Here is a 26,112-nt window from a genome sequence, read left to right as displayed (position 1 = left end):
CTAGGGTCCTCAGACCAGCGTGCCTAGCCCCTGGCCATGATGTTTTAAGAAACCCTGGGGGAAGCAGACCTCCTTCCCATTTTGTGAATTTTATCCTTTTTTATTATATGTATTTTAGTGTTTTATTTAGTTTTATTGTATTTTCAGTATTTTAGCTATTTTTAACTATTTTGTTTTTAATTGCTTTTAGTTAGTTTTTATAAACGATTTTTGAAATTACAATACTGTGGCGGCGCCATATGACCTTGGCTGTTGCGGCGCCTAATAAAAATCCATCCATCCATCCAACGCTCTGAGAGAGAGAAACGGGTGGCTTTCTCTCATCTCTGGCAACATCGTGGGGACCCGCAGTGTTTGGACACTTTTGACACTGCCGTGCTCAGGCCCGCCGTGTTTTGAAGGAGGCACAAAGAGTCTCTTGGAAAGCCTATGTCTCTTCTATTAATGTTCACATCCCTGTTACGGTTGTATTCAATAAAGTGCGCCGAATTGCTGGGAAGTATTCTGCGCCTTCCCCACCAGTCTTGTTGTCTGCTGGACAAGCGGTGGCAGACCCTAAGACTGTCGCCGACCTCTTTGCAGAACACTTTGCTAGTGTTTCCCGGAAGGATCCTGCAGTGTCAGGTGCACGTTACCGTCAGAGTATGGAGTCTCTCGGGGTCAATTTTTCTTCAAATGGAGGGGAGTCTTATAATGTTCCTTTCTCTGCCTCCGAGTTGCGGACTGCTTTGTCCCAGTGTCATGACTCTTCTCCTGGCCCAGATGATATTCCTTATGCCTTTTTGTGCCACATGTCTGACAGTGCTTTTACCTTTTTTTAAATCTTTATAATATGATTTGGCATACCGGTGATTTTCCATCTTCTTGGGCTGTGGCAGTTGTTCTCCCATTTCCGAAGCCTCAGAAAGATCACTCCCAGGCTACAAACTACCGTCCTATATCTTTGACATCCTGTATTTGTAAAGTGTTGGAAAAGATGGTTAATGTAAGACTCATGTGGTACTTGGAGAAAGAGAAGCACTTGTCATCTGTACAGTATGGTTTCCAAAAGATGAGGTTTACTATTGATGCTCTTTTATCCCTGGAGTCCTCGATTTGTGAGGCCTTCTCTAATCACCACCATCAGGTAACCGTTTTTTTTTTTACCTAGAGAGGGCTTATGACACAGCTTGGTGCCATGGTATTTTACGTTCCTTGTTTGATTTTGGCTTTCATGGCCGCCTTCCTATTTTTATTCAGCAGTTTTTATCCAGACGTCTTTTATGGGTTCGAGTGGGAAGTGTTCTCTCTGAGGCTAGTGCTCTAAATGATGGTGTCCCACAGGGAAGTATTCAAGTATTCTTAGTGTTACACTATTCGCTGTCGCTATAAATGGTGTTATCGGTGGTCTCCCAGATGGAGTTCACAGCTCCTTCTACATTAATGGTTTATGTATTTCTTTTGCTGCTGCTAGGATGTCAATGATTGAACGCAAGCTCCAACTGGCGTTCAATAGGGTTTCCCGTTGGGCCAGTATAAACGGTTTTCGTTTCTCCACCTCGAAGACCGTAGCTACACATTTTTGTCGTAACCATGGTGTTCATCCGGACGATTACGAAACAAAATAGTTTTATTTACGAGAGAGAGAGAGAGAGAGAGAGAGAGAGAGAGAGAGAGAGAGAGAGAGAGAGAGAGAGAGAGAGAGAGAGGTGTACTTACAAGACGGGAACTCGTCTGTTGGCCTTCGGCCCGTCGCTAACGCGTTCAGTTCGTGTCCAGTACCAGTGAGTGAGTAACTGCGCCGGGGAGCCCTATGAGCTATAGCTGCTACAGCTCAGTTGACAGCAGGCAGCAGCCGGCAAGCGGTGACTTCAATCACTCAGATTGCTGCCAGTTGGCATATTCAGTAGGTTGGTAAAAATATATACTAACTGGTCAAGTACAGTCGTGGTTAATAGTTTCTATAAATAGACGGGTTTCATGCTTAATTTAGGTAAACATTAACCAGTAACACTTTCATAAAGAGTATATGCAAACAAAGTAAATATGATTTTTTTTTTTTTTTTTTTTATAATCTGTGTGTCACCCTATATGGAAATACATCTGCCACTGTACATGACCTCAATAATCTTGTCATTTATTTTATTTTGGTTACCAAACATCAGACATCTGTATACAGCTGAAATTATCTGTTACTAACTTTAAAGGGTAAAAAATGTGTCTATCAGTAACTCTCTACAGCTTTTACATTTCGTGCGTATGGATTATTTCTAACTAATAAATAAGCTATAGTCCCTCCGATAAAAAAAAAAAAACTGGAAAATTGGATAGACTTAACTTGTTTATCCACCTAAGAGTTAGTGCAATAGTCATTATCTTTACAGGATTTCCAGAACATGGATCGCCATCGAGAATTCATAGGTAACCAGTATTTTACCTACACCAAAAAAACAGCTGCATGCAAGCTTGATGGATGTGAATACACATATGCACCAAAATCAGGAAGTGGCCTTCATGCAAAACCTCATAATGATCACCTGAAAAGGAAACATTTGGAAGAATACAACCCGGCAATTGATGAAGCAGAAGAAAAGCAAGCAAAGAAAAGAAAGCTTGAAGAGTCTGGGCACATAACTCATTTTTTTCAGTACAGTTGGAGAATCCTCTTCAAGGTCAAAGACACCCAAATTACATAATGTTGAGATAAATGTTAGCAAAGAGGATATCCAGAATTTAGCTGTTGAAGCTGTAACAGTGAATGGGCTGCCCTTGTCTGTCTTCGAAAAGTCTGGGATCTCCAAAATGATTGCTCCAATTATATGTAAGTTAGGTATCTCACTGAATCGGAAAGCAGTGCGATCGCTAACAATGAAAGCCGCAGATGAAAAAATGATTGACCTGAGAGCTGAGTTTAGTCAGCGCATGGTTTGTGTGAAAACAGATCTATGTACACGACGAGGGCGCCACTTCATAGGTGTTAATTTCCAAGCCGTCGTCAATGGAAACTTGAAACTTATTACTGCTACCGTGAAGGAGATGACAGAACGAGCAACTGGTAGAGAAATCCGTGCAATGTTACTTTCTTCATTGCAGAAACTAGGGATAGAGGAACAGCAAATATATACCTTAACGACAGACAATGGCTCAAATGTAATAAAGGCAGCAAAGATCATGCGAGAAAATACAAGACAAACACCTGAGGATACCGAAGAGAGCTATGGAAGTGATGAGTATGATGATGAAGTGGATAACTTGAGTGAGGAAGAGATAAGTAGGGTGAGTGAATTAAATGAGACTCTAAGTGGAATAAAAACTGCAGCAGAAGGTGTGATTTCTGTAAGGTGTGCAGTTCACACACTTCAACTGTGTGTGCATGATGTCATCAGCTCTAATACTCGAATAAAGAAGGTTCTAGGGGCAGTGCGTAAAGTCGTAAACAAGACACACACACAGAACATGCGACTTATCTTCAAACAGAACAGAAAAGCTTTGCCAAAATTGGACTGTGATACTCGTTGGGGATCCACATACGATATGCTAGAGAGTGTGGTTGCCAGCAAACCATTTTTGGATGAAATAGCTTTGGCTAATGAGTCGCTCCTTCTGCTAGAAAACGAATGGGAAATTATCATGGATGTGCTACACAGTCTTAAGCCTATCTATGAAACAACAAAGACTCTGCAACTCAGAAATCTCGTTGCTGGGCAATTCTTGGGGGAATGGATGAAGTGCAAGGTTCTTCTCTCCAAGGAAGCAACTGTCACTTCACTTGCAGTACTTCAAGCTATGGAAAAGAGAGAGGAGGCACTCCTTAATAATGGAGCACTTCTTTCTGCTATATACTTAGATCCCAGATTTCAGTGTCTTCTAAGGCAACCACAGAACACAGTAGCTCAACAACATCTATATGAATTGTGGAAGAGAATGTTAATGTTGGAATCTGAGAAAGAAACCAGCAAGAGCAAGGAAATGGAAGAGACTGATAATAAAGAACACTGTCTGCATGAAGACGAAAGTACAACAATTGATGTGATTGATCAGCTTCTGATTGCAAGTGACAAGAACAATGAAGAGTGTGGTGAACGAGAAAAGACTGATATGGATGGCATTAGGCAAGCAGTAAACAACTTTGACAACTGGAAGAGGTTGGAAAGAAATGAAGATATTTTCAGGTGGTGGCAATGCCATCCACATCAGGATCTAAAGAGACTTGCAGAAGTTGCATTGGCTCTTCCTGTCTCCCAAGTCAGTGTAGAGCGTACCTTTACAGGTTTAAGGTATATCCTAGATGAACTGAGGCTAGGGCTGAAAAAAAATTAATTGAATCTATAATGTTTTTACGGTACAACACTTAAGAAGTTGCTACACTGATGGCATATTCGGTGACCATGCAATGCCAACAATCAACTTTTTTTTTTTTTTCATTTTCGTGTTTCTTATCATCAGTTTGGAATAAACACTTTCTCTTGTATGTGAAATGTTTCAGTGGGCCCTTAATAAATAATCAAAGGATAAGTTTCAAATTATTTTTAATTTAAAACCACAAACAAATGAGGTTTAAGTTTTCTACATCATGTGAAATTTAATATTTTTGTTTATATGATATATATTTCTCTTCCTATAAAATGAAATAGTACGCCAAAGATAATCTTTAGTTCATTTTAAGACATATTATGTAAGTTCATACTACCGCACCTATTAGAACTGGAACTTTTCACTAACAGTAAAATGTTCCAGTTCTAATACCTATTATATTTACAGTGATAAATAAATATACGTACTATATTTAAAAGGTATGTTCACTAACAAGAAAACTAAAACAGTTGTATGAATCTTCAGTCTCAATAAGGAAGTGTTTCCACAAGTACTTCATAAAATTGGTTAATTCTAGAGATGTAGCTTATGGCACTGATACGATATTAGGTACGAAATTACGGAACGAAATTTATTTTTTCGTACTAGTACGGTACGGTTTTTTGGTTACGGTACGAAATTACGGTACGGTATTTTTGAGCATGCGGAATTACGATATTTATTACGTACCATACCGTACTGCCACCCTTGCTTGTAGGACAGCACTATACCTTCTTTGCATTTTAAGTCACACTTCTTGGGGTGCAGAAAGAGACACTCTGCTGCTTCTTCACCGAACACTTATCCTTCCCAAGCTGGAATACGGTTGTGAGATCTACTCCTCTGCAACGGAGGCACGGCTACGAGTGCTGGACTCCGTGCATCATGCTGGGGTTTGCATGGCTACAGGCGCATTTCGGACATCTCCAATTCCTAGTCTCTTGGTGGATGCTGGCTTCTGGCCGCTGGACCTCCGGCGACAGTCTTCTTCGCTGTTGGTTTCGCACCTACCGTCTTCCTGATTCCGTTCCTTGTGTATCAGTAATGCGGGACTTGCGTTCACTGGCGTATATTACTCGACCTAGTCTCCCAAAACCTTTTGGCTTTTGAGTCGCCTCTCTCATGATGGATTTATCTATTGCCCCCACTCCTGTCTACTCTTTCCGACTCTTTCGAGTTGGTTATTGGCAGCTTCCTGTGGTCTCATTATGCCCTCCTGCCATGGATGGCAAGAAGGATTTTCCACCAGCTCTGTCCCACACACGGTTTTTAGCTACCCATTCTGATGACATCCCTGTTTTTACTGATGGTTCCAAATCCGATGCAGGTGTTGGGTTTAGTGTGGTTTTCCCCTCCTTCTACCGATCTGGCAGCCTTCCTTCAGTGGCATCCGTCTTTACTGCGAAGCTGTCTGCCATAGTCCTTGCTTTACAGATCATTTTTACCCTCCCGGTTTCGTCTTTTACAATTTTTAGTGACTCCCACAGTGCTCTTACTGCTCTCTCCTCCATTATTAATCTGAACTTTTTGTGTGTGGATATGATATGGCAAGACTGACGACGAGTCTGTGTGGTATCAGTGTTCGGTGGGTCGGTCACAAGGCTCAGTGCTCGTAGCTACAGTCACGCCAGGATGTTGCGCTGTTTCTCGCGACCTCTCTCAGCCCATATCTCAAAACATAAGTTATTCCCCTTCTAACGTTAACCTTGGAGCCAGTTTTAGCTTGATTTCAATGAAACAAAGACTAAAAGGCAGAGGAATACTTTCTCTTCAAATCATCGTCGCTGTTTTTTTTATATATGTCTGGTTTAATTTTATATTAATATTTTTTTGGTCAAAAAAAGGCAAAAAAAAAACACATTTAAAAAAAAAATCATAAAACAAATTTAAAAGCTGAAATGAAAAATCTAACGACGAAGAAACATTTCATATTATAACGTCTCTAAGTCACAGAAAAATGAAGGTTGTGGGGCCAATAATAACGACGGAGATTCGCTTTTAAATTTTCGTTGTAGTTGTAGTTGGAGGGGGGGGGAGGGGGACAAGAATGGGGGTCAATGTCTAATGTTGATGTAAATGATGCCAATACTTCACAACATAAAAATCAGAGCGATTCATGCATATTTACCGGAGATATGGCACCCCCGATCTAAACCGGACTCTCCCCTTAACCCATTGGTTTTATCCACCTTGGAGTGGCTATATCTGCTTACCAAAAGAGGATATCATATTGGGTTCTGCTGGGTCCCTGGTCACATTGGTGTTCCCGGGAATAAACACGCAGATCGCCTCGCTAAAGAGGCAGCAAGTCGCGCTCCACCCCTGCCCCTGTCCCGTTTCAAGATGTATTCCATTGTATTCGTTTGGCAGTTACTGCAATTTGGCAGAGGAAGTGGCTAACGGGGATCACCACCTTAAAAATGGGAGAGATCAATACTTCCACTATCCCTTACTGGACATACACCCATGTCCAGGACCGCCATGCACAAACTTTATTGGCGCAACTGCGAATAGGTCACACGTACCTTACCCAAAACTACCTGTTGACCAGGGACCCTCAACCTTACTGTGATGACTGCTTAGTGCCACCTGCTAGTAGAGTGCCCTAGTTTAATTGAGTTACGACACCGCTACCTCTACCGTTGTCACGGTAGAGATAGCAGTGTCTATTACCTATCTAAGGTCCTTGGACCAGCTTGTCTGGCCCCTGGCTGTGATGTTTTTAGATTTCTGGGAGAAGCTGGCCTCCCAAATTTGCGAATTTTATTTCTTTTTATTATGTATTTTGATGTTTTATTTAATTTTATTGTAGTTGTAGTTTTTTAGTTACTTTTAATTTTACTGTTTTTAACTGCTTTTAGTTTTTATAAACTATATTGTTGTAATTCAAATATATTTGCGGCACCATATGACCCTAGTGTTTGCGGTGCCTAAAACAAAATCCAAATCCAAATTCCCAGGCTTCGCTCAAGATGACATCAGTGCAATCCGAAATGACATAGTAAATTTGTGCCATACGGCTGGCTTCGATGAAGTTGATAATGATGATATTCAAGATCTTTTGGAAACCCATGCTGAATCTCTCTCAAAGGATGAACTTATAGAGCTAGACGAGGTATCACAGGAGGCAGAAAAAGAGGGAGACGAGGAAGAAGAAACTGTGCGTGGCCTGGACATCAAAACTCTTACAGAATGTCTCTGTGGTATCGAAAAAGCTCTGGAAACCATGAAGGAACATGACCTAAATTCTGCCACCAGTAGCAAAGTAGCTCATGACATAGAGAAAAGTGTCAAGATTAATCAAGAAATCTATTATGAAAAAACAAGAAAAACTAAACAGTCCTCCTTCTAATCATTCTTCAAGTCAGTCACACCTGCCGACCCTGCTACAGCTGGCCCTTCTACATCTGCTTTTGACAGTGCAAACAATGTCTTATCCTTGTCTGCCCACTCAGCGGAAGATGAGTAAGGGCTGAAATCCCTACTGTCCCTTAGCCTCGGGAAGGACATCATCTGATAGAATACATGACGACTGAAAGGCAAATAAAAACATATTCTATTTATTTCTTTTGTGTAGTACTCTACTTTTTAAAAAAGAATTTTAATGATTATTTTCATGTATTTTCATTTCTGTAGGGGTGACTTGACGTGCTGGAACGCATTCCCTATTATTACATGTTATAATGGGTTCAATATACGGTAAATTTGATATGCGGTAAGGTTCTCAGGAACGCATATGTACTGTATAACAAGGACTTACTGTACTTAAATAATGTCTTAAGTACATTACTGTACACAGTATTCTTATATTCAACCATCAATTTGTTACCTTTTAAGCTAGAAAATGCTTTTCTCAAAAGAAATCATCAAATTCTATGAACATCTAAATTTCTCTCAGCTGCAGAAATACACAATGTAACGAGGAAACCACATCACTTTACATAGTATATCTATAAAAAATCCATGAGCAATGAGGCCACAATAGGTGAACTGCAATATAGCAAGAGATTATTGTAATTCACTTTTATGGTTACTATTCTTTACATGGACAGGAGAAGGGTGCATGGTTGTCTTCTAGTGCTCACAAGCTCATCTCAGCACATCTGAATCATCTTACATCACCAAATAGCCCAGATGTGTGAGTAAGAGAGTGCAAGAAGGCATGCATTCAAAATGTAGTTTTGCATGTCTTGAAATGAACATATAATTTTTTTCTTTTTTGTGCTCATATAAAGAAAATATCTCCTAATTTACACATTTCATGTCATTAGTTTATCATATAATGAATGCTTGTATAACAGAATCTCTCTGTACTGGTTTTAATAGAATAAATTATTTTCTCTCAAAAGAGACTCACCTGACAGTGTATTCTTTCCTTTCTTGTTCTCTGGCCTTGATCCCAAACTGAGTAACGTCAATAAGTTGTGTCACCTTCTGTCTGTCATCCTCCTCTTTAGCCTTGATTTTCTTGAAAAGAAAACATAAGCAAGTGTAAAAATATTGCAGGTGTACAAACTATCTTTGGAAATTCACTGTTTACAGGAATGTGTCCTTAAGTTGCAGTCAATACAGCATATGTAAATTTATCGTGTGAGTGTTAACATGTTCAAATTAATGTCTTTGGTAGTAACTTAACATCTATGGGTCTGGAATGCATTACCTATTTATTACTGCATTTGTTTTTTGTGAATACTTGGATGTTGAAAAATAAGTTAAGTAGACTGTTTAGCCCTGGAGAATCACTTGGGATAATGGGTTTATTCAACTACTGCCATAGTTAAGCCTAAATAAATATTATATATCTTAAACAATTAAATCTTTCATAAAGTATTAAATAAATGAAAGTATAAATACATTGCTTGAACAAGTAGAGTAATTAGTAATAAACATAAAATTGAGCAAAATGAATCAAATAATTCAAATCATAGCAGAGGAAATTGAAACTGAAACAGTACTGAAGTTAATCATGATTAACCACAGTCTGCTAAGAAGGTGTTCCTCAGGGTTCTGTCCTGTCACCCACTCTCTTTCTATTATTCATTAATGACCTTCTTAACCAAACTTCTTGCCCTATCCACTCCTACGCTGATGATACCACCCTACATCTTTCTACGTCCTTTCAGAGACGACCAACCCTTCAGGAAGTCAACAGATCACACAGGGACGCTACAGAACGCCTGACTTCTGATCTTTCTAAGATTTCTGACTGGGGCAGAGAAAATCTAGTAGTTTTCAATGCTTCAAAAACTCAATTCCTTCATCTATCAACTCGACACAACCTTCCAGATAACTATCCCTCTTCTTTAATGACACTCAACTGTCTCCCTCTTCCACAATGAATATCCTCGGTCTGTCCTTTGCTCATAATCTTAACTGGAAACTTCACATCTCATCTCTTGCTAAACCAGCTTCTATGAAGGAATGACAACAGCTCTTTCCTTCTGAATCTTGCAAGATTCAAAAGGTTGAGAATTGCAGGTTCTTAGTATAAGAGACCAGCACTGCACTGCTGGACTTGGTATAACAATGTTAGAAGGGTAGCGTAGGAGATTGACCATATCCTTGTTAGTACTCGTTGGAGGATCCTTCAGAACTGCAGGGTTTTTCGGAGTGCCGAATTCTTTGCGACTGATCATAGGCTTGTTGTTGCTACACTCAAGCTCCATGTCAAGTCAAGAAAACCTCCAAGATGTGACCATACTGTGTTTGATCTTGAGAAACTGAAGGACTTGCCATGTGCCCCAGAGTATGCAATGACAGTCTCCAATCGATTTGGAGTGCTCGACACCAGTAGAGCTATGGGATACCTTCAAACGTAAGACTCTTGAGGCTGCCAAAGGAATGTGTTGGGGAGTGACTAAGATCACAGAGTGGCTTTGCCTCAGTAGAGACACTAGACAGTATTGAGGAGAGTTGCACTGCCAAACCTGCTGGGAACTGCAACCAATACAGGGCTCTGTCACGTAGGACTACAGCTCTCCTGAGGAGAGACAAGGAGAGCTATGTCAGGGGTCTTGCTGAGGATGCAGAGTGTCATTTAAATGCTTATGACCTCCAACCTGCCTATTGAACCCTGAAGAAACTCAGCCCCAAGTCTACAACTCAGGTAAGCGCTATCTATCGGATGCAGATGGGCAGATGGCTCATTGGGCTGAGTACTTTGAGCAGCTGTTCACAGTGGATCCACCAAGCAGACAGCCCCAAACTACACGGTTACAGATGCTGGATGCTGATCCACCAATTAATGAAACTGCACCTGCCACTGAGATGTCAATGAGGTTGTGACATAGATGAGGGATGGAAAGACAGCTGGCATCTGTAATATCAGAGTGGAGATACTCAAAGGGGGGGGTGAGGCCATGATGTGCATTCAGGTGCCACTCCCCATGACTGGAAAAAGGGGTTGGTCATCCCTATCTGGAAGGGGAAAGGGAACCATCAGGATTGCAACAACTACCGTGGTATAACACTGCTCGGTATACCAGGCAAGGCACTTGCCCATTTGCTGTTGATGCGTATACGCGTCTGGGTTCACACATGGTAAGTCAACAACTGACAAGATCCTAGTGCTTCGCATACTGGTGGGACGCTGATGTGAGTTTCGACAAAGGATGCTCGCAGCCTATGTCTATCTCAAGAAGGCGTCTGATTCAGTACACTGAGACACTCTGGAATCTTCTGTGTCTCTGCAGAATTCCTGCAACAATTATTGGTCTATTAACTGGCCTCTACTCTGGAATTGTGAGTGCTGTGTGTCCAATTTCTTCCCTGTGAATACGAAAATGAGGCAGGGATGCGTGCTTGCTCCATCACTTTTCAACACTTGGATGGACTGGGTTCTAGGCAGAGTCGTAAACCAGTCATTGTGGAGCATCTGTCAGCAATTCTGAGATTACAGATCTTGTTTTTGCCAATGAAGCAGTAATCTTTGCTGAGTCACTGGAGATTCTGGTAATGACTCTTGAGGCACTGCACGAGGAGGCAGAGCCCTTGGGACTCCAGGTTTCCTGGCCCAAGACCATGGTTCAGTTGTTTGGAGGCCTACTGGATGAAATGGTGCACTCTGTCTATGCATGTGGCAAGGACATTGAAATCTCAGAAAATTTCACATACCTTGGTAGTATAATGCATAACAACGGTCAGGTTGAGCCAGGATGTTGTACGGTGGATTGGCCTGGCCCACAGCATTATGGACTCGTTCAACAGAAGTATTTGGCATTGTTGGTACCTGTGCAGATGAACGAAGATTTGGATCTTCAAGTCGCTGGTGATCCCTGTCTTACTCTACTGTTGTGGGACATGGACACAGAACACCAATCTAAAAAGGTGAGTTGATGTCTTTGGCACTAGATGCCTTCAGAGGATCATGGGGTACCGCTGGTGTGACTTTGTGTCAAATCAGTGATTGCTCTGTGAGAATGATTTGAGGCCGATTACCAGCATAGTCCATCAACGCCAACTGCGACTATATGGATATGTGGCATGCTACCCGGAAGAATACCCTGCATATCGGGAGAAGGCCAAGGGGATGTCCACAGAACTCATGGCTGTGCAAGTCAATGCCTCTTGCTGGGAGTTACTTGGCATAATAAGGGAACCTGCATGGAGACTCACAAGGCGTGACTGTCTGAAGTGGTGCCATAGGGTAGGTGAAGCTATGGGGTCAATGGTGTGTGCCCCCCATGATTACAGGCAACCCTGCTTAACAAAGGTTCACACAACAAAATTTTGCTGCAACGAAGGTTTAATTTTACTACCATCTGCTCGTTTAACGACCACCAAACTCACTTTAACGAAGTTTTATCCAGGTCATTTTTTCCAAGTTTGAAAGCCCCGCCATATCATGTAAGCCGACAGACTTTTGAATACACCAGCACCTTTCGTGGACAACACGTGCACCACTCACTCCCCCTGTTCAAAACAATAACAGCGTCAGCAGCAGCTAGTCTTCCCTCGCTCAACTTACCACCAAAACGCCCTGCAATGTTGCCTAGCGTTGCTAAAAGGACCAGGAAGTCTCTTACTCTCGACGTGAAGCTGGATATTATTCACAGACACGAGAAAGGCGAGAAAACTAATAGCATTGCTCGCCACTATCTTGACTCCATCTACTGTCTCTACTATTTTCAAGTCAGCAGACTCTATTAAGAAGGCTGGTGAGACCGTATCTTCCTTGCAAGCTAAAAGAACCACCTGAACCCGTGACTCTGTAATGGATAAAATGGAAAACCTTGTGGAAATGTTGTACATAAGTTTTGTATGTGATACAATGATGTGCCCTTTGTTTACACTCCAATGGTTGCCAGTTAGTGTCTTTACTGTTTCAGTGTCCCTCCCTTCATAAATTTAAGATCATCAACATTATAAAGTTACATACATACATACATTAGTGTACATTATAGTAACTTAAATTAAGCTGCCTAAATGTTTAACTTCATAATTTTTACTTTCATTAAACCTTTCACTGTACTATGATGCACTCTCAATTTGCTTACTCTTGATGGAAGTTCAAGTCAGGGGTTAAACTTGTTATAATCGATTCGCTTAACGAAGGATTTTTTAGGAACATAACCCCTTAGTTAAGCCGGGGTTGCCTGTACTTGATTTTATATCTCCTTGGCATTTATTTCATTTTATGGATGAACTAGTACAATTACTAATATAAATGAGTTTCCTGAATGAACTACAATAATAACTTTTTATAACAAATTAATCTCAAATCTGTGGGTTTAGGTGGTCAATTAGCTACCTATTAGGTTTATATCTGTCTATCTCTCTACAGTTGGCCATCGCTAACTCTGACTAATATGGGGGAAAGGCTGGTCTGAGAAACGTGACTGTCTGCCTTATAAGAATTCTGCCCCCCCACCCCCATGCATGAGGAAAAAAATAAGAAAAAAAAAAAAAAAAAAACAGGCTGGCAGTTCAACTCTTGTTTTTATGTGGGTGGTGCAGGATTTATTTTAAGATTATTGTCTCTCTGAAACTTTCAGTCCCTAAATTACCAGATGGTGTAGTTCATTTTTTGATAATTAAATACTCTTCCCATCAGGGAGCCATTTTTAAATGTCATGTGCAGTTGCATCATAGCATGACTCACACCCTAATAAAAAGATGTACTGCTTAATGCTAATGTCTAAGCAAATAAATCTTATATGAATATTTTTTCTCTCTGATAAATTTCAACCTTTGGTGTGTCTGTCTCTCACTCAGTGACTCAGTATGTGGCCAGGCGACAGTAATAATCATTTCCCAAATAGGATGCAGTAGTTGCTCTGTACATTCTTTTAACACCTAGCCTGATACACCATCTGGCCCCATTGCTTTTTGACATCCAACTTATCCAATAATTTTCCAATATCCTCCTTGTGCACTACAATCTCCTGTAATCCTTGACAATACAATGTCCTATTAGAATCTGTGAAATCATCTTCTGAAGTGAACAATGTTTTGAAGATCAAGATTGTCGACACATGCAAGAGTCACAGCATTCCTCAGTATGATGCCTTAACATTCTTTGAGGTAAGTATATTTTGCAAAGATTCTTGTCCTTTGAAAAAAAAAACTAAAATATTACATGTGGAATGATAAGAAAAAATAATCATGCACAAACTTTATTACCCCACTGTTCTGGCAATATCACTATTGACACCATATTTGTTTATTCACAGTAGGGTTAGTCATAGGACCAGTGTTAGTAGTTCTAGCAAATATTAAGGTTTCTAAATGGGAATATTGGAACTTAATAAGGATCTGAATACAGAAGCTCCCCAACTTACGAACATAATGGAGACCAAGAGGCTGTTCGTAACTCCATTTGTTCGTATATCCAAAGTCGGGTCTCCATTGCCTTTTTTCCCAGTTTTAAAGTTTTGTTTACATTAAGAATAGCTGTACATAAATCTCAATAAGTACAACATATGAGGTATGTTCAATAAGTAATGAGAAAATGTTAAGACACTATTTATTTTCATAAGCTTACAAAACTTTGTCTCCTTCAAAATAATTGCCTCCCACATCTACACACTTCTGTTTGCATCTCTCCCATTCCTGGAAGACCCCCTCAAAGTCCTTCTTCTGTAGTCCCTTCAGGTAACTTTCCGATGCCTCTTTCAGCTCCTCTCTTGACTGGAATCTGGTTCCCCTGAGGCTGTCTTTCATACGTGGGAACATGAAGAAGTCGCAAGGAGCTAGGTCAGGGCTGTAGGGTGGGTGTTGTATCACTTTCATTCCCCTGTCGGCCATTCAAGTGGTCACCAGCGTTGACTTGTGGCATGGGGCATTGTCCTGGAGGAACCACCACTGACCACTCCTCCACTGCTGAGGCCTCTTCTTCCTCATCTTCTCCCTGAACCTTTTTCAGAACAGTAGGTTAATATTCCTTATTGACAGACTGACCCTGAGGAACCCATTCAATGTGAATGAGCCCCTGGGAGTCAAAGAAAAGAATGACCATGGCCTTCTCTTGTGACCTGCTCATCTTTGCCTTTTTGGGCCTGGGAGAGTTTGCGTGCTTCCACTGAGCACTCTGACTTTTGCTCTCAGGGTCATCGCAAGTCACTACCTTATTCAGGAAAGCTGAATCAGCCTCTATCATTTCAAGAATGTCAGTGCAACATTCCACACGAAACTGCTTCTGGTCGTCGGAGAGGATCTTTGGCACGAACTTGGCACAGACTTTGTGAAGCTTCAGATCTTCGGTCAGAACTGTCTCTACTGTGCCAGTACTAATGCCAACAGCTTCAGATATCATCCTCACAGATATTCAACGGTCTTGCATCACTAACCTTTGCACTTCCTCAATGTTTTCTTCCTTGCGTGCAATTTTTGGTGCTCCAGATCTGGGTTCATCTTCAACTTAATCATTTCCTTCAGAAAATCTGTTAAACCACCGGTAGAAACTTGCTTGGCTCATCCTCTCATCCTCATAGGCTTCTTTTAACAATCCATAAGCTTCTTGTTTGGTTTTCTTAAGTTTAACACAAAATTTGATGGCATAACGTTGCTCCATATTTCCTTGCATCGTGACACGTGCTCAGAGATGGGCAAACCGGATCAGACTGGTTCCACCACAATCACCGCTGCACACAAACCATAAAACAAAGGAAGTTGCCAGTTGGTAATTTTATAGAGTATATGTATGTGTACTTCTCCATGAAAAAGTATTTTGATCATACCATATTTAATGTCTCCTGACATTTTCTCATTACTTATTGAACACACCTTATACAGTACCTGTAATATGTAATGCTTTTAATATTATTTGATGGTGATTCATACAACTTTAATGTAGAAACATACTTTATTTAAAAAGAAAATATATTGTAGTGGTGACTGGCTGGCAAACCGATCGATAAGATGGTGTGTGGTCAGCTGAGCAAGAAAACACAACCAGGGCCGTCACACAACACGAAGCCTATCCGTTAGACCGGGGATTGACACCATACCATACTGAGAAAGATCGATAAACATGGATAGATTAACATGGTGTCGATCAATGGGGGTTGAACAGGTGTCTATAAATCTGGGATGACAAAGCGTCTGTATATCGGGGTCAAACAGCTGACATGGTTACCGCTAGGTTACAGACTCGCATTTAGGTTACACATTTTAACGTTAGGGCTATGTCAATTACATACATGAAAGCATTTCACATGAAATATAAAACAGAAAACATTGCATGCTTGAAATAAAAATGAGGAAACTCGTAAGATTTACCTTGTTCACTTGGATTTGTTGGGGGAAGTGGCGGGCGAGGAAGGGGGTGACGAGATGGTGGAGGGGTCGTCAGCATCGCTGTCAGTGTCAGGCGTGTGGGTAGAGGATGAAGATGGCACTGGCTCAGGGGTAGATGGCACTGACTGAGGAGTGGATGGTACTGTTGCCTCACGTTTATCTACCCGTTTGAAGAACCGATGAAGCGACGACTGGCTCACAGCCTTCTTTTTTTCCTCGTATATGACGCGGTAGCATTTCAGTGCATCATGAACAGCTGTTGACACTGGCATGTCGTTCTTCATTTGGGTCCTGTTCTTCAAAATTTGCCAAGGCTGTCTCTATGGATGCAAACGCTTCTGCCATCTTTTTAGTTTGGAAATGTTTTGGTGGCATTTCCACTTCTTCCTCCTCTGCCTCCTTCCTCTGCTTCTCCAATTCTCGTAATTCATCATTAGATAGCTCCTTGTCATGGTCATCAAAGAACTCTGTGAAGTCCTGCTCCTCCAGCTCTAGCTCCAGTTTCTCACTCATGAAGATTAAATTGTCAACAACCTCCTCCTGCTCCTCCTGAATATTTTCAAATCCAGTGAAATCATGAACAACCTGAGGGCAGAGCTTTTTCCATACGGCATTCATACAGGTGGTTGTAACTTCCCACCAGGAGGTATTAATGTTTTTTATGGCATTGTAGATGTTATATGACTTCCAAAATTCACTCAGTCATATAATTCTCGTCTGTTGCCTTCAGTGCCTGGCAAAAAGTGCGCCTTAGATAGTATTTTTTTAACGTTGCGATGACTCCCTGGTCCAAAGGTTGTATAATGGAGGTTGTGTTGGGTGGCAGGTAGACAACCTTGACATTAGGGTGAAAGTCATCTAGGTAAGGTGGGTGGCCAGGGGTGTTATCCAGCACCAGGAGGACGTTGAATGGAATGGAGTTGCTCCGACAATATTTCACCTCAGGGATAAATTGATTATAAAACCACTCCTTTAGAGTTACTCTTCCACACAACTGGAAGAGATGCCTTGGCAATGTTTTTCTGGGCTCGTGGGTTTTCCGAGGTGTACACCAGTAGGGGCTTTAATTTTAAATCACCACTAGCATTACCCCCAAGCAGTAGCGTCAGTCTGTCCTTTGCAGCTTTGAAGCCAGGCATCGTCTTTTCCTCCTTACCGATGTAGGTTCGGTCAGGCATCTTTTTCCACTAGAAGCCAGTTTCATCCACATTGAAAATCTGTTGTGGTGTGTAGCCTCCCTGGTGGATAACTTCTGCTAGTTTTCCTGGGAATTCCTCAGCTGCCTTAACATCTGCACTCGCCGCCTCACCAGACACCTTCACATTATGCAAGTTATTACGCGCCCTGAAGCGGTTAAACTACCCATGACTTGCAGTGAATGACACATCCTCACCATACTCAGCCTTTAGTTCATTGAATAGACTCAGGGCCTTCTCTTGAATCATCATAAGGCATAGACGTTTCCATTTCTGGATGCAGTCCTCGAACCAGACGCCGAGATGTTTTTCCATCTCCTCAATCACTTTCCCTCTCTTTTTCGATATGATGGTTGATTGCATGGGCACTGCAGATTTCACATGTTCCACTATTTTTTCTTTGTTCTTAATAATTGTGCCTACAGTTGACCAATTCATATTAAATTTTCATGCCACATCAGACATTTTCTCACCTTTCTCAAGCCGTTTTATGATGTCCATTTTCACCTCTAAAGTTATAGCCTGACGTTTCTTGGCACTTCCACTGGCTTCACCGTTTATTTTTCGCTTCACACCCGACATTTTTGATGGAATAATGCACAGGTAAAGCGAATTATGGCACAAAAATTGGCAGTACACAAGGACACAGTGAACAGATGCTTTCGTGTTTATGGCGGGAGCCTGGAGGGCAGGGGAGTGATGCGCACAGCTGAGTGAGCTCTGCAGCGCCACGCCGTGGCAGACTCATGAACTATATTTGCACGTGGGAAATTTGAAGTTTCCTAGTATCTTTCAAACAAGTTTTTGGACTTAAGTATTTAAAAGATTTGTTCGTATGTATGGAATGTTCGCAAGTCGAATGTTCGTAAGTAGGGGAGTTTCTGTACATAGAAGAGGGCCTCAAATGTCAGGTGAAACTCTTCACTTAATTTTCAAAGCTTAAATTCACTTAATCTTTTTTTTTCAATGCTTGCCCACACTGTGATGCATCTTATAAGCCCATGTGTCTTATAAACCATCAAATACAATAAAAGACCCACTGAAGATGTTCACTGTAGAAAATGGGGCCAGTTGAGTGTCAATAAAGAAGAAAGGATAGTTGTCCACGAAGTTGTGTCAAGTTGATAGATGAAGGAATTAAGTTTTTTGAGACACTGAACAATACTAAGTTTGTTATGCCCCAATCAGAGATTTTAGAGAGATCAGAAGTGATGTCTTATCTGTTTGATCAGTTTAGTTATTGATGGGTTGGCCATCTATGGAATGACTTGGAAAGGTGCAGGGTAGTACCATCAGTGTTAGAGTGAATAGGACAATAAATTAGGTTTAGAAGACAACTAATCAATAATAGGAAGAGATTACAGTAATACGTACTCCACTTAACGAACGTTTGTCTAACGAATTTCCGGTTTAACGTACTATATAAAGTTAGACCAAAAAGTTCACATAACGTACAACCACATCCATTTTAGCGAATTTTCTGGGTTTGAATTTGCCAGGTGAGGGACAGAACGCGGCAGCTTCGCTGTGATTGGCTGGCTCCCCGCCTCTGTCTCTAGCGCTCCTGGAGCTGGATCCAAGATTCTTTATCAACGTCAGAGCAATTTCTTGCCACGAAATGGCTTCCATGAACGCTTGGAGGGACAATGACAAGGTTGCTATCAGGTTGCTCTGAGGTTGCTGGGAACACCACCTCTGGAGGTGGTGTTACTGTCTTTTATATGCATTTATGTTCACAAAACAACACTTCTATTAGCTTTTTAAAAACCTTGCCCCCAAGAAAGGATTGTTTTGTAATGCATAAAGTGAAAATCTTACATGGAATACCAAAAAATAAAGCAAAGATGAGATCGCCCACAGACGAAGCGGAGACTCACAGAGACTCAGCCGCTTCTTCTTCTTCTTGTGATCCTTTTAGCTTGCGTGTTGTCTTTCACCACGATATTAAATTTATGTTTCCACTCCTCTATTGCCTGCTCTAATGGACATCATATCTTAGTATTCATATAAGCTCATGCCATGAGGATAACCTCGACTCTGTGGCACTGATTGATAGTGAATTACTAATGAAATACTGCGGTATTTCATTAGTAATTCACTATCGTCCAGTGTCACAGAGTTGAGGTTATCCTCATGGCATGAGCGTTTATGAATACTAAGATATGATATCCATTATAGCAAGCAATAGAGGAGTGGAAACATAAATTTAATATCATGGTGAGACAACACGCAGGCTAAAAGAGTCACAAGAAGAAGAAGAAGCGGCCGAGTCGCCGTGAGTCTCCACTTTGTCTGTGGCCGATCCTATCTCTGCTTTATTTTTTGGTATTCCATGTAAGATTTCACTATATGCATTACAAAACAATCCTTTCTTGGGGGCAAGGTTTGCAAAAAGCTAATAGAAAAATATATAATCTTTTCTTTAACCCATGTGTTAAGTTGGGGACCAGCCCAGAACGTATCCCCCCTATTTCCATTATTTCCTATGGAAAAATTACGTCCGCTTAACGAATTTCCGCTCTATGAAAAGCTTTGACATCCCCTATCATGTTTGTTAAGCAGAGTATTCCTGTACAGGTAACTCTCGATTTACACATGTTTGATATATGCATGTTTGTTATAACACGAACAAAAAATATTATAATTAATTTAATTTGCACAATCAGTTTGCTTATATGTGATTTGGCCCAACCGCATTTTCAAACTGAGCGCCAGATGCAATTTCAAACTGCACGACAGAATGTTCCGCAGCTGGCCAATAGGTGGGAGCTCTGGGGCCGGATCCAAGAAGCAGGCTGTTGTCTATGTTGGTACAGACAACCTCCATAGCAACCTCCTGTTCACATACCAACCTTCATAAAATAGCATCCACAAATATTCATTGCTGTTGGCAGGCTGAGGTTGCTAGCTTGCCTAAAAGTGTTCATTGGCTGCCAGGAGCTGGATCCAAGAAACTTTAACAATGTCAGAGCAACCTCCTGCCACAAAATGGCATCCACGAACACTTGGAGGGACGGTAAGGAGGTTGCTCTAAGGTTGCTGGGAACACCACCTCTCGAGGTGGTGTTACTGTTTTATATATGCATTTATGTTCACAAAACAACATTTCTATTAGCTTTTTACAAACCTTGTCCCCAGGAAAGGATTGTTTTGTAATGTATAAAGTGAAATTTTACATGGAATACCAAAAAATAAAGCAGAGATGAGATTGGCCACACACGAGGCGGACACTCGCGGCAACTCTGCCGCTTCTTCTTCTTGTGACCCTTTTAGCTTGCGTGTTGCTTTCACCATGATATTTATGTTTCCACTCCCCTATTGCCTGCTATAATGGATATCATATCTTAGTATTCATATGTGCTCATGCCATGAGGATAACTTCGACTCCGTGGCACTGAGTGATAGTGAATTACTAATGAAATACCACTTCCCTCAGCATGAATTACTTGCTTTAGAACTTCATCTGGCAGTGTTGAAGTCAGTGACTCAGTGGGGCATGCAATTTTCATTCATACCCAGATTTTGCTTCACTTACTGACTATATGCACACCAACCCATTCTAACTCTCCCTAATCTTAACGTTTCCATTTGTCTGCACCCATTCTAACCCTCCCAAACCTTAATGCTTCCATTTGACAGCAATGTGAAATAAAACATATTTCAGCAGTTATGTCAAGAAATAGAATAATACCCATACAAAACATACATAATGTTTGAAAAACGTGAAGAAAAAGATTGAGTTAAATCAAAGTAATGTCCAAAACATTAGATAAATTCCACATGCAATTTGGTCAAGATGAAACAATAAGCAAACAACTCACTGTGTTTGCTACCATATATAAGCAAATATTAACAACACAAGAAAAGAGGGAAGCTGCAAGAAGCCACCAGGCCTACACAAGGCAATCCCAGTGTGTTTAAGCTACTTACATTCCTTCTATCTTCCCCATCCATGAACTTATCTAACCTTCTTAAAAGCTCTTCAAACAATATACAGGCAACCCCCGCTTAACAAAGGTTCACACAACAAAATTTCGCTACAACGAAGGTTTCATTTTACTACCATCTGCTCGTTTAACAAACACTAAACTTGCTTTAAAGAAGTTTTATCCAGATAAGTTTGAAAGCCCCGTCGTATCACGCAAGCCAACAGGCTTTTGAATACACCAGCGCCTCTCGTGGACAACATACACACCACTCACTCCCCCTGTTCAAAATAATAACAGCGTCAGCAGCAGCTCGTCTTCCCTCGCTCAACTTACCACCAAAACACCCTGCAATGTTGCCTAGCGTTGCTAAGAAGACCAGGAAGTCTCTTACTCTCGAAGTGAAGCTGGATATTATTCACAGACACGAGATGCAAGAAAACTAATAGCATTGCTTGCCACCATCTTGACTCTATCTATTGTCTCTACTATTTTCAAGTCAGCAGACTCTATTAAGAAGGCTGGTGAGACTGTATCTTCCTTGCAAGCTAAAAGAACCACCTGAACTCGTGACTACAATGGATAAAATGGGAAGCCTTGTGGAAATGTGGTACATAAGTTTTGTATGTGATACAATGATGCACCCGTTGTTTACATTCCAATGGTTGCCAGTTAGTGTCTTTCCCATTTCACTCTCCCTCTCTTCATAAATTTAAGATCATCAACATTATAAAGTTACGTACATACATACATTAGTGTACATTATAATGACTTAAATTAAACTGCCTAAATGTTTAACTTCATAATTTTTACTTCCATTAAACCTTTCACTGTACTATGATGCACTCTCGCTTTATTTACTCTCAATGGAAGTTCAAGTCAGGGGTTAAACTTGTTATAATCGGTTCGCTTAACGAAATTTCACTTAACGAAGGGTTTTTAAGGGTTTTTAGGAACATAACCCCTTCATTAAGAGAGTGTTGCCTGTATATCTTTTATGTCTTGATTTTGGTTTACTACTTGCCTGAAATCACACCCCGACACTACACCTCCCCCACCAATGTTGGAGTATCCTTGTGTCCTTCTTTTATTATGGAGTTCACTAGCCGTGATGAAAGCACTGTCAGGACTGCCGACTATGCTGAGTAGTAGCTGTGGGCATGTGATGCTGTATCAGTGTTTGAGAACAAAGCCTTATGAGTTCGCTACAACGAAGGTTTCATTTTACTACCATCTGCTCATTTAACAAACACCAAACTCGCTTTAACGAAGTTTTATCCAGGTAATTTTTTCCAAGTTTGAAAGCCTCACCATATCACGCAAGCTGACAGGCTTTTGAATACACCAGCGCCTGTTGTGGACAACACGCGCACCACTCACGGCCCGTTCAAAACAATAACAGCGTCAGCAGCAGCTCATCTTCCCTCGCTCAACTTACCACCAAAACGCCCTGCAATGTCACCTAGTGTTGCTAAGAAGACCAGGAAGTCTCTTACTCTCGAAGTGAAGCTGGATATTATTCACAGACATGAGAGAGGCGAGAAAACTAATAGCATTGCTCGCCACCATCTTGACTCCATCTACTGTCTCTACTATTTTCAAGTCAGCAGACTCTATTCAGAAGGCTGGTGAGACCATATCTTCCTTGCAAGCTAAAAGAACCACCTGAACTCGTGACTACAATGGATAAAATGGAAAGCCTTGTGGAAATGTGGTACATAAGTTTTGTATGTGATACAATGATGTGCCCTTTGTTTACATTTCACAGGTTGCTGGTTAGTGTCTTTACTGTTTCACTCTCCCTCCCTTCATAAATTTAAGATCATCAACATTATAAAGTTACGTACATACATACATTACTGAACATTAAAATGATTTAAATTAAACTGCCTAAATGTTCATAATTTTTACTTTCATTAAACCTTTCACTGTACTGTGATGCACTCTCGCTTTGTTTACTCTCAATAGAAGTTCAAGTCAGGGGTTAAAGTTGTTATAATCGGTTCGATTACCGAAGTGTTTTAAGGAACATAACACCTTCGTTAAGCGGGGGTTGCCTGTATATGGAATTAGGTAGCTTAACCACACTGGGCTTTATGATATACATGATGCCTCTTGGAACGCATCTATTGCATAAATCAAGTTACCTGTACCCTAAGGAATACCACTGTTAATAAATCTAGGAGAAAAATACTGTTGACCCTGCTAACTCGGACTAATAGCGGGAAAGGTTAGTATGACAAACGCAAATGTCCGACTTATACGAATTGCTCCCCCTCTCAAATACACACACATGAAAAAAAAAAAAAAAAAAAATGCAGGACTTATTTATTTCATTTTGGGAGAGAATTAAAATTTTGGGATTACATTTGTCTCTCGGAAACCTTCAGACCCTAAATTACCAGATAGTGTAGTTTATTTTTTGATAATTAAATACCCTTCCCACCAGGAAGCCATTTTTAAAATGACTGAAGCCTTTTAATTTCATTCCAGAGCTGCTTTGTCTTGTCTAATAAATGAAATATAGAGACCAAATCACTGACAGAAAAACCAGAAATCATTTAGTGTCTCATACAGTTGTGCCATAGCCTGACTCACACCCTACACAGTACAGGCAACCCTCGCTTAACGAAGGGGCTACGTTCCTAAAAAACACTTCGTTAAGCGAACCAATTAAAACAAGTTTAACCCCTGACTTAAACTTCCATTGAGAGTAAACAAAGCGAGAGTGCATCATAGTACAGTGAAAGGTTTAATGAAAGTAAAAATTATGAAGTTAAACATTTAGGTAGTTTAATTTAAGTCATTATAATGTACACTAATGTATGTACGAGTATGTACGTAACTTTATAATTTATGAAGGGTGGGAGAGTGAAACGGGAAAGACACTAAACGGCAACCTGTGGAATGTAAACAAAGGGCGTATCATTGTATCACATATAAAATTTATGTACCACATTTCCACAAGGCTTTCCATTTTATCCATTGTAGAGTCACGAGTTCAGGTGGTTGTTTTAGCTTGCAAGGAAGATACGGTCTCATCAGCCTTCTTAATAGAGTCTGCTGACTTGAAAATAGTAGAGACAGTAAATGGAGGCAAGATGGTGGCGAGCATTGCTATAGTTATCTCCCCTCTCATGTCTGTGAATAATATCCAGCTTCACTTCAAGAGCAAGAGACTTCCTGGTTTTCTTAGGAACGCTAGGCCACATTGCAGGGCGTTTTGGTGGTAAGTTGAGCGAGGGAAGACGAGATGCTGTTAATGTTTTGAACAGGGGAGTGAGTGGTGCGCGTGTTGTCCATGAGGGGCTTGATCTTAATCTTGATCTTGATTCCACAGGTGTCCCAGGATTTCTTCTGAGGCAGGCCTTAGTATTGGCAGTTCCTGGAGTATTCAAAAGCCTGTCAGCTTATGTGATACAGCGGGGCTTTCAAACTTGGAAAAAATTATCTGGATAAAACTTCGTTAAAGCGAGTTTTGGTGTTCGTTAAATGAGCAGATGGCAGTAAAATTAAACCTTCATTGTAGCGAAATTTCGTTGTGTGAACCTTCGTTAAGCGGGGTTTGCCTGTACGTGGCAAGGTGTAAGAAATAACGTTCTTACAGGTATAAATTGACAAGGATTAGAATAAAAAACTTTAAGAAGAGAAGACAATGAGAAACAAACAAAAAAAGGTATCATTGGGAGACAGCTGGACCTTGAACTTCCACCTTCCCTCTCCTCTCCCTCCCATCTCTCCTCTGTCAAGCATTTTATCTCCCCCTCCAAGACCATTCACTCATTCCATGCCTCACTTCCTCCACCTTCACCATCTCTGTATCATAAGACTACTATGATCTACTCTAGACCCTGGGGCGGTCAGAATCCGACTTATCGTGAAATCCAAATTATCAAGGTTTAACAGTAAAGACCATCTACCACAACAGTAATAGAACCACCAGAAAGAAAACATGAGATGAAGTTGAAGAGAGAAGGGTACTCAAAGAAGCTGTAGGAGTTTGGAAATCAAAGCTTTGTACCAGACTCTCTGAAAAGCTTTTGATATGTTTGAGAACACAGAAAAAGTTTCACCAAAATCTTTAAAGGAAATTCATCAAGCTTTTAAGGTATTGATGAATACAAAGTTTGTCTTTTCCGAATGTAAAAAATAAAGGATCAAAAGTTGAATGTTTTACAGCTTTTCTTCATGAATTGCTTTATTTCTGGTATGTTAGACATCTAGCAAATTATGATGAGGAAAGTAGTGGAACAGTGGATGATAGGACAGCCCTAACGAACATCATTATTCATAAGTTTACGAGAGCTAAAGCAATCTACTACTACTGCAACAACAGAATAGCTAGAAAAGAAAGCTGAAGAAAAAGAGATAGGTACAAACTGCATAAGGGAAGTTGGTAAATTACAGAATCAAGCCAGACTGTATATAAAGCCCCTGATATGTTTAATGAAATAGCAAAATTTCATGAGAATCCCTAATAGGATAAATAAAATTCAACGAGGAAACACTAGGAGCTCAAAACTCAAAATTGGATAATTTGTCATGGAACACATACCTCACATTGAAAGGAAAATAAGAGAAGATATCTGAATAAGAATTTTTCTGCTGATGATAGATTCACATCTCTAGAAAATTTGGAAGCTGCTGCAAAATGTGGATTTGAGAAACAACAAAGTGGAAAACTAGCACTACTACAAATCCTTTAAAGCAATTGAGGCATTGAGTGGAAGGTTTTGTCTGCCACTGTGGCCATTTTTGAGTTATATACACCAGAGTATTTTCCAGTCCCTCTTTTAATACTACAACAATGAATTATGTTGAAAAATCACCTCAACAATGGTGAAAATCCCCATTTTATAGATGGTATTGATCGACCACTCTGCCAACTGCCAGGATCGCCATTGAAGGGACCTCTGCTTAGT

At 40.7% G+C, this 26,112-nt stretch overlaps 1 protein-coding gene across 4 annotated transcripts in view; it reads right to left on the bottom strand.

The window, feature by feature from the left end:
• LOC123515638 (RNA cytidine acetyltransferase-like) overlaps positions 1-26,112 on the bottom strand; it is a 170,174-nt gene that overhangs the window by 37,367 nt on the left and 106,695 nt on the right. For 2 of the 4 annotated variants that reach the window (XM_045274453.1, XM_045274451.1), the window contains one exon: positions 8,690-8,799. In XM_045274453.1, the coding sequence (XP_045130388.1) occupies positions 8,690-8,799 (110 nt within the window). Of the gene's footprint in view, positions 1-8,689; positions 8,800-11,422; positions 11,561-22,144; positions 22,343-26,112 lie in introns of those variants that run through there. The other 2 variants (XM_045274452.1, XM_045274450.1) reach the window with 2 other exon arrangements.

This window comes from Portunus trituberculatus, chromosome 39 (genome assembly GCF_017591435.1).
Source record: "Portunus trituberculatus isolate SZX2019 chromosome 39, ASM1759143v1, whole genome shotgun sequence".
Taxonomy (NCBI): domain Eukaryota; kingdom Metazoa; phylum Arthropoda; class Malacostraca; order Decapoda; family Portunidae; genus Portunus; species Portunus trituberculatus.
This window is presented reverse-complemented; position numbering and strand designations above follow the sequence as displayed.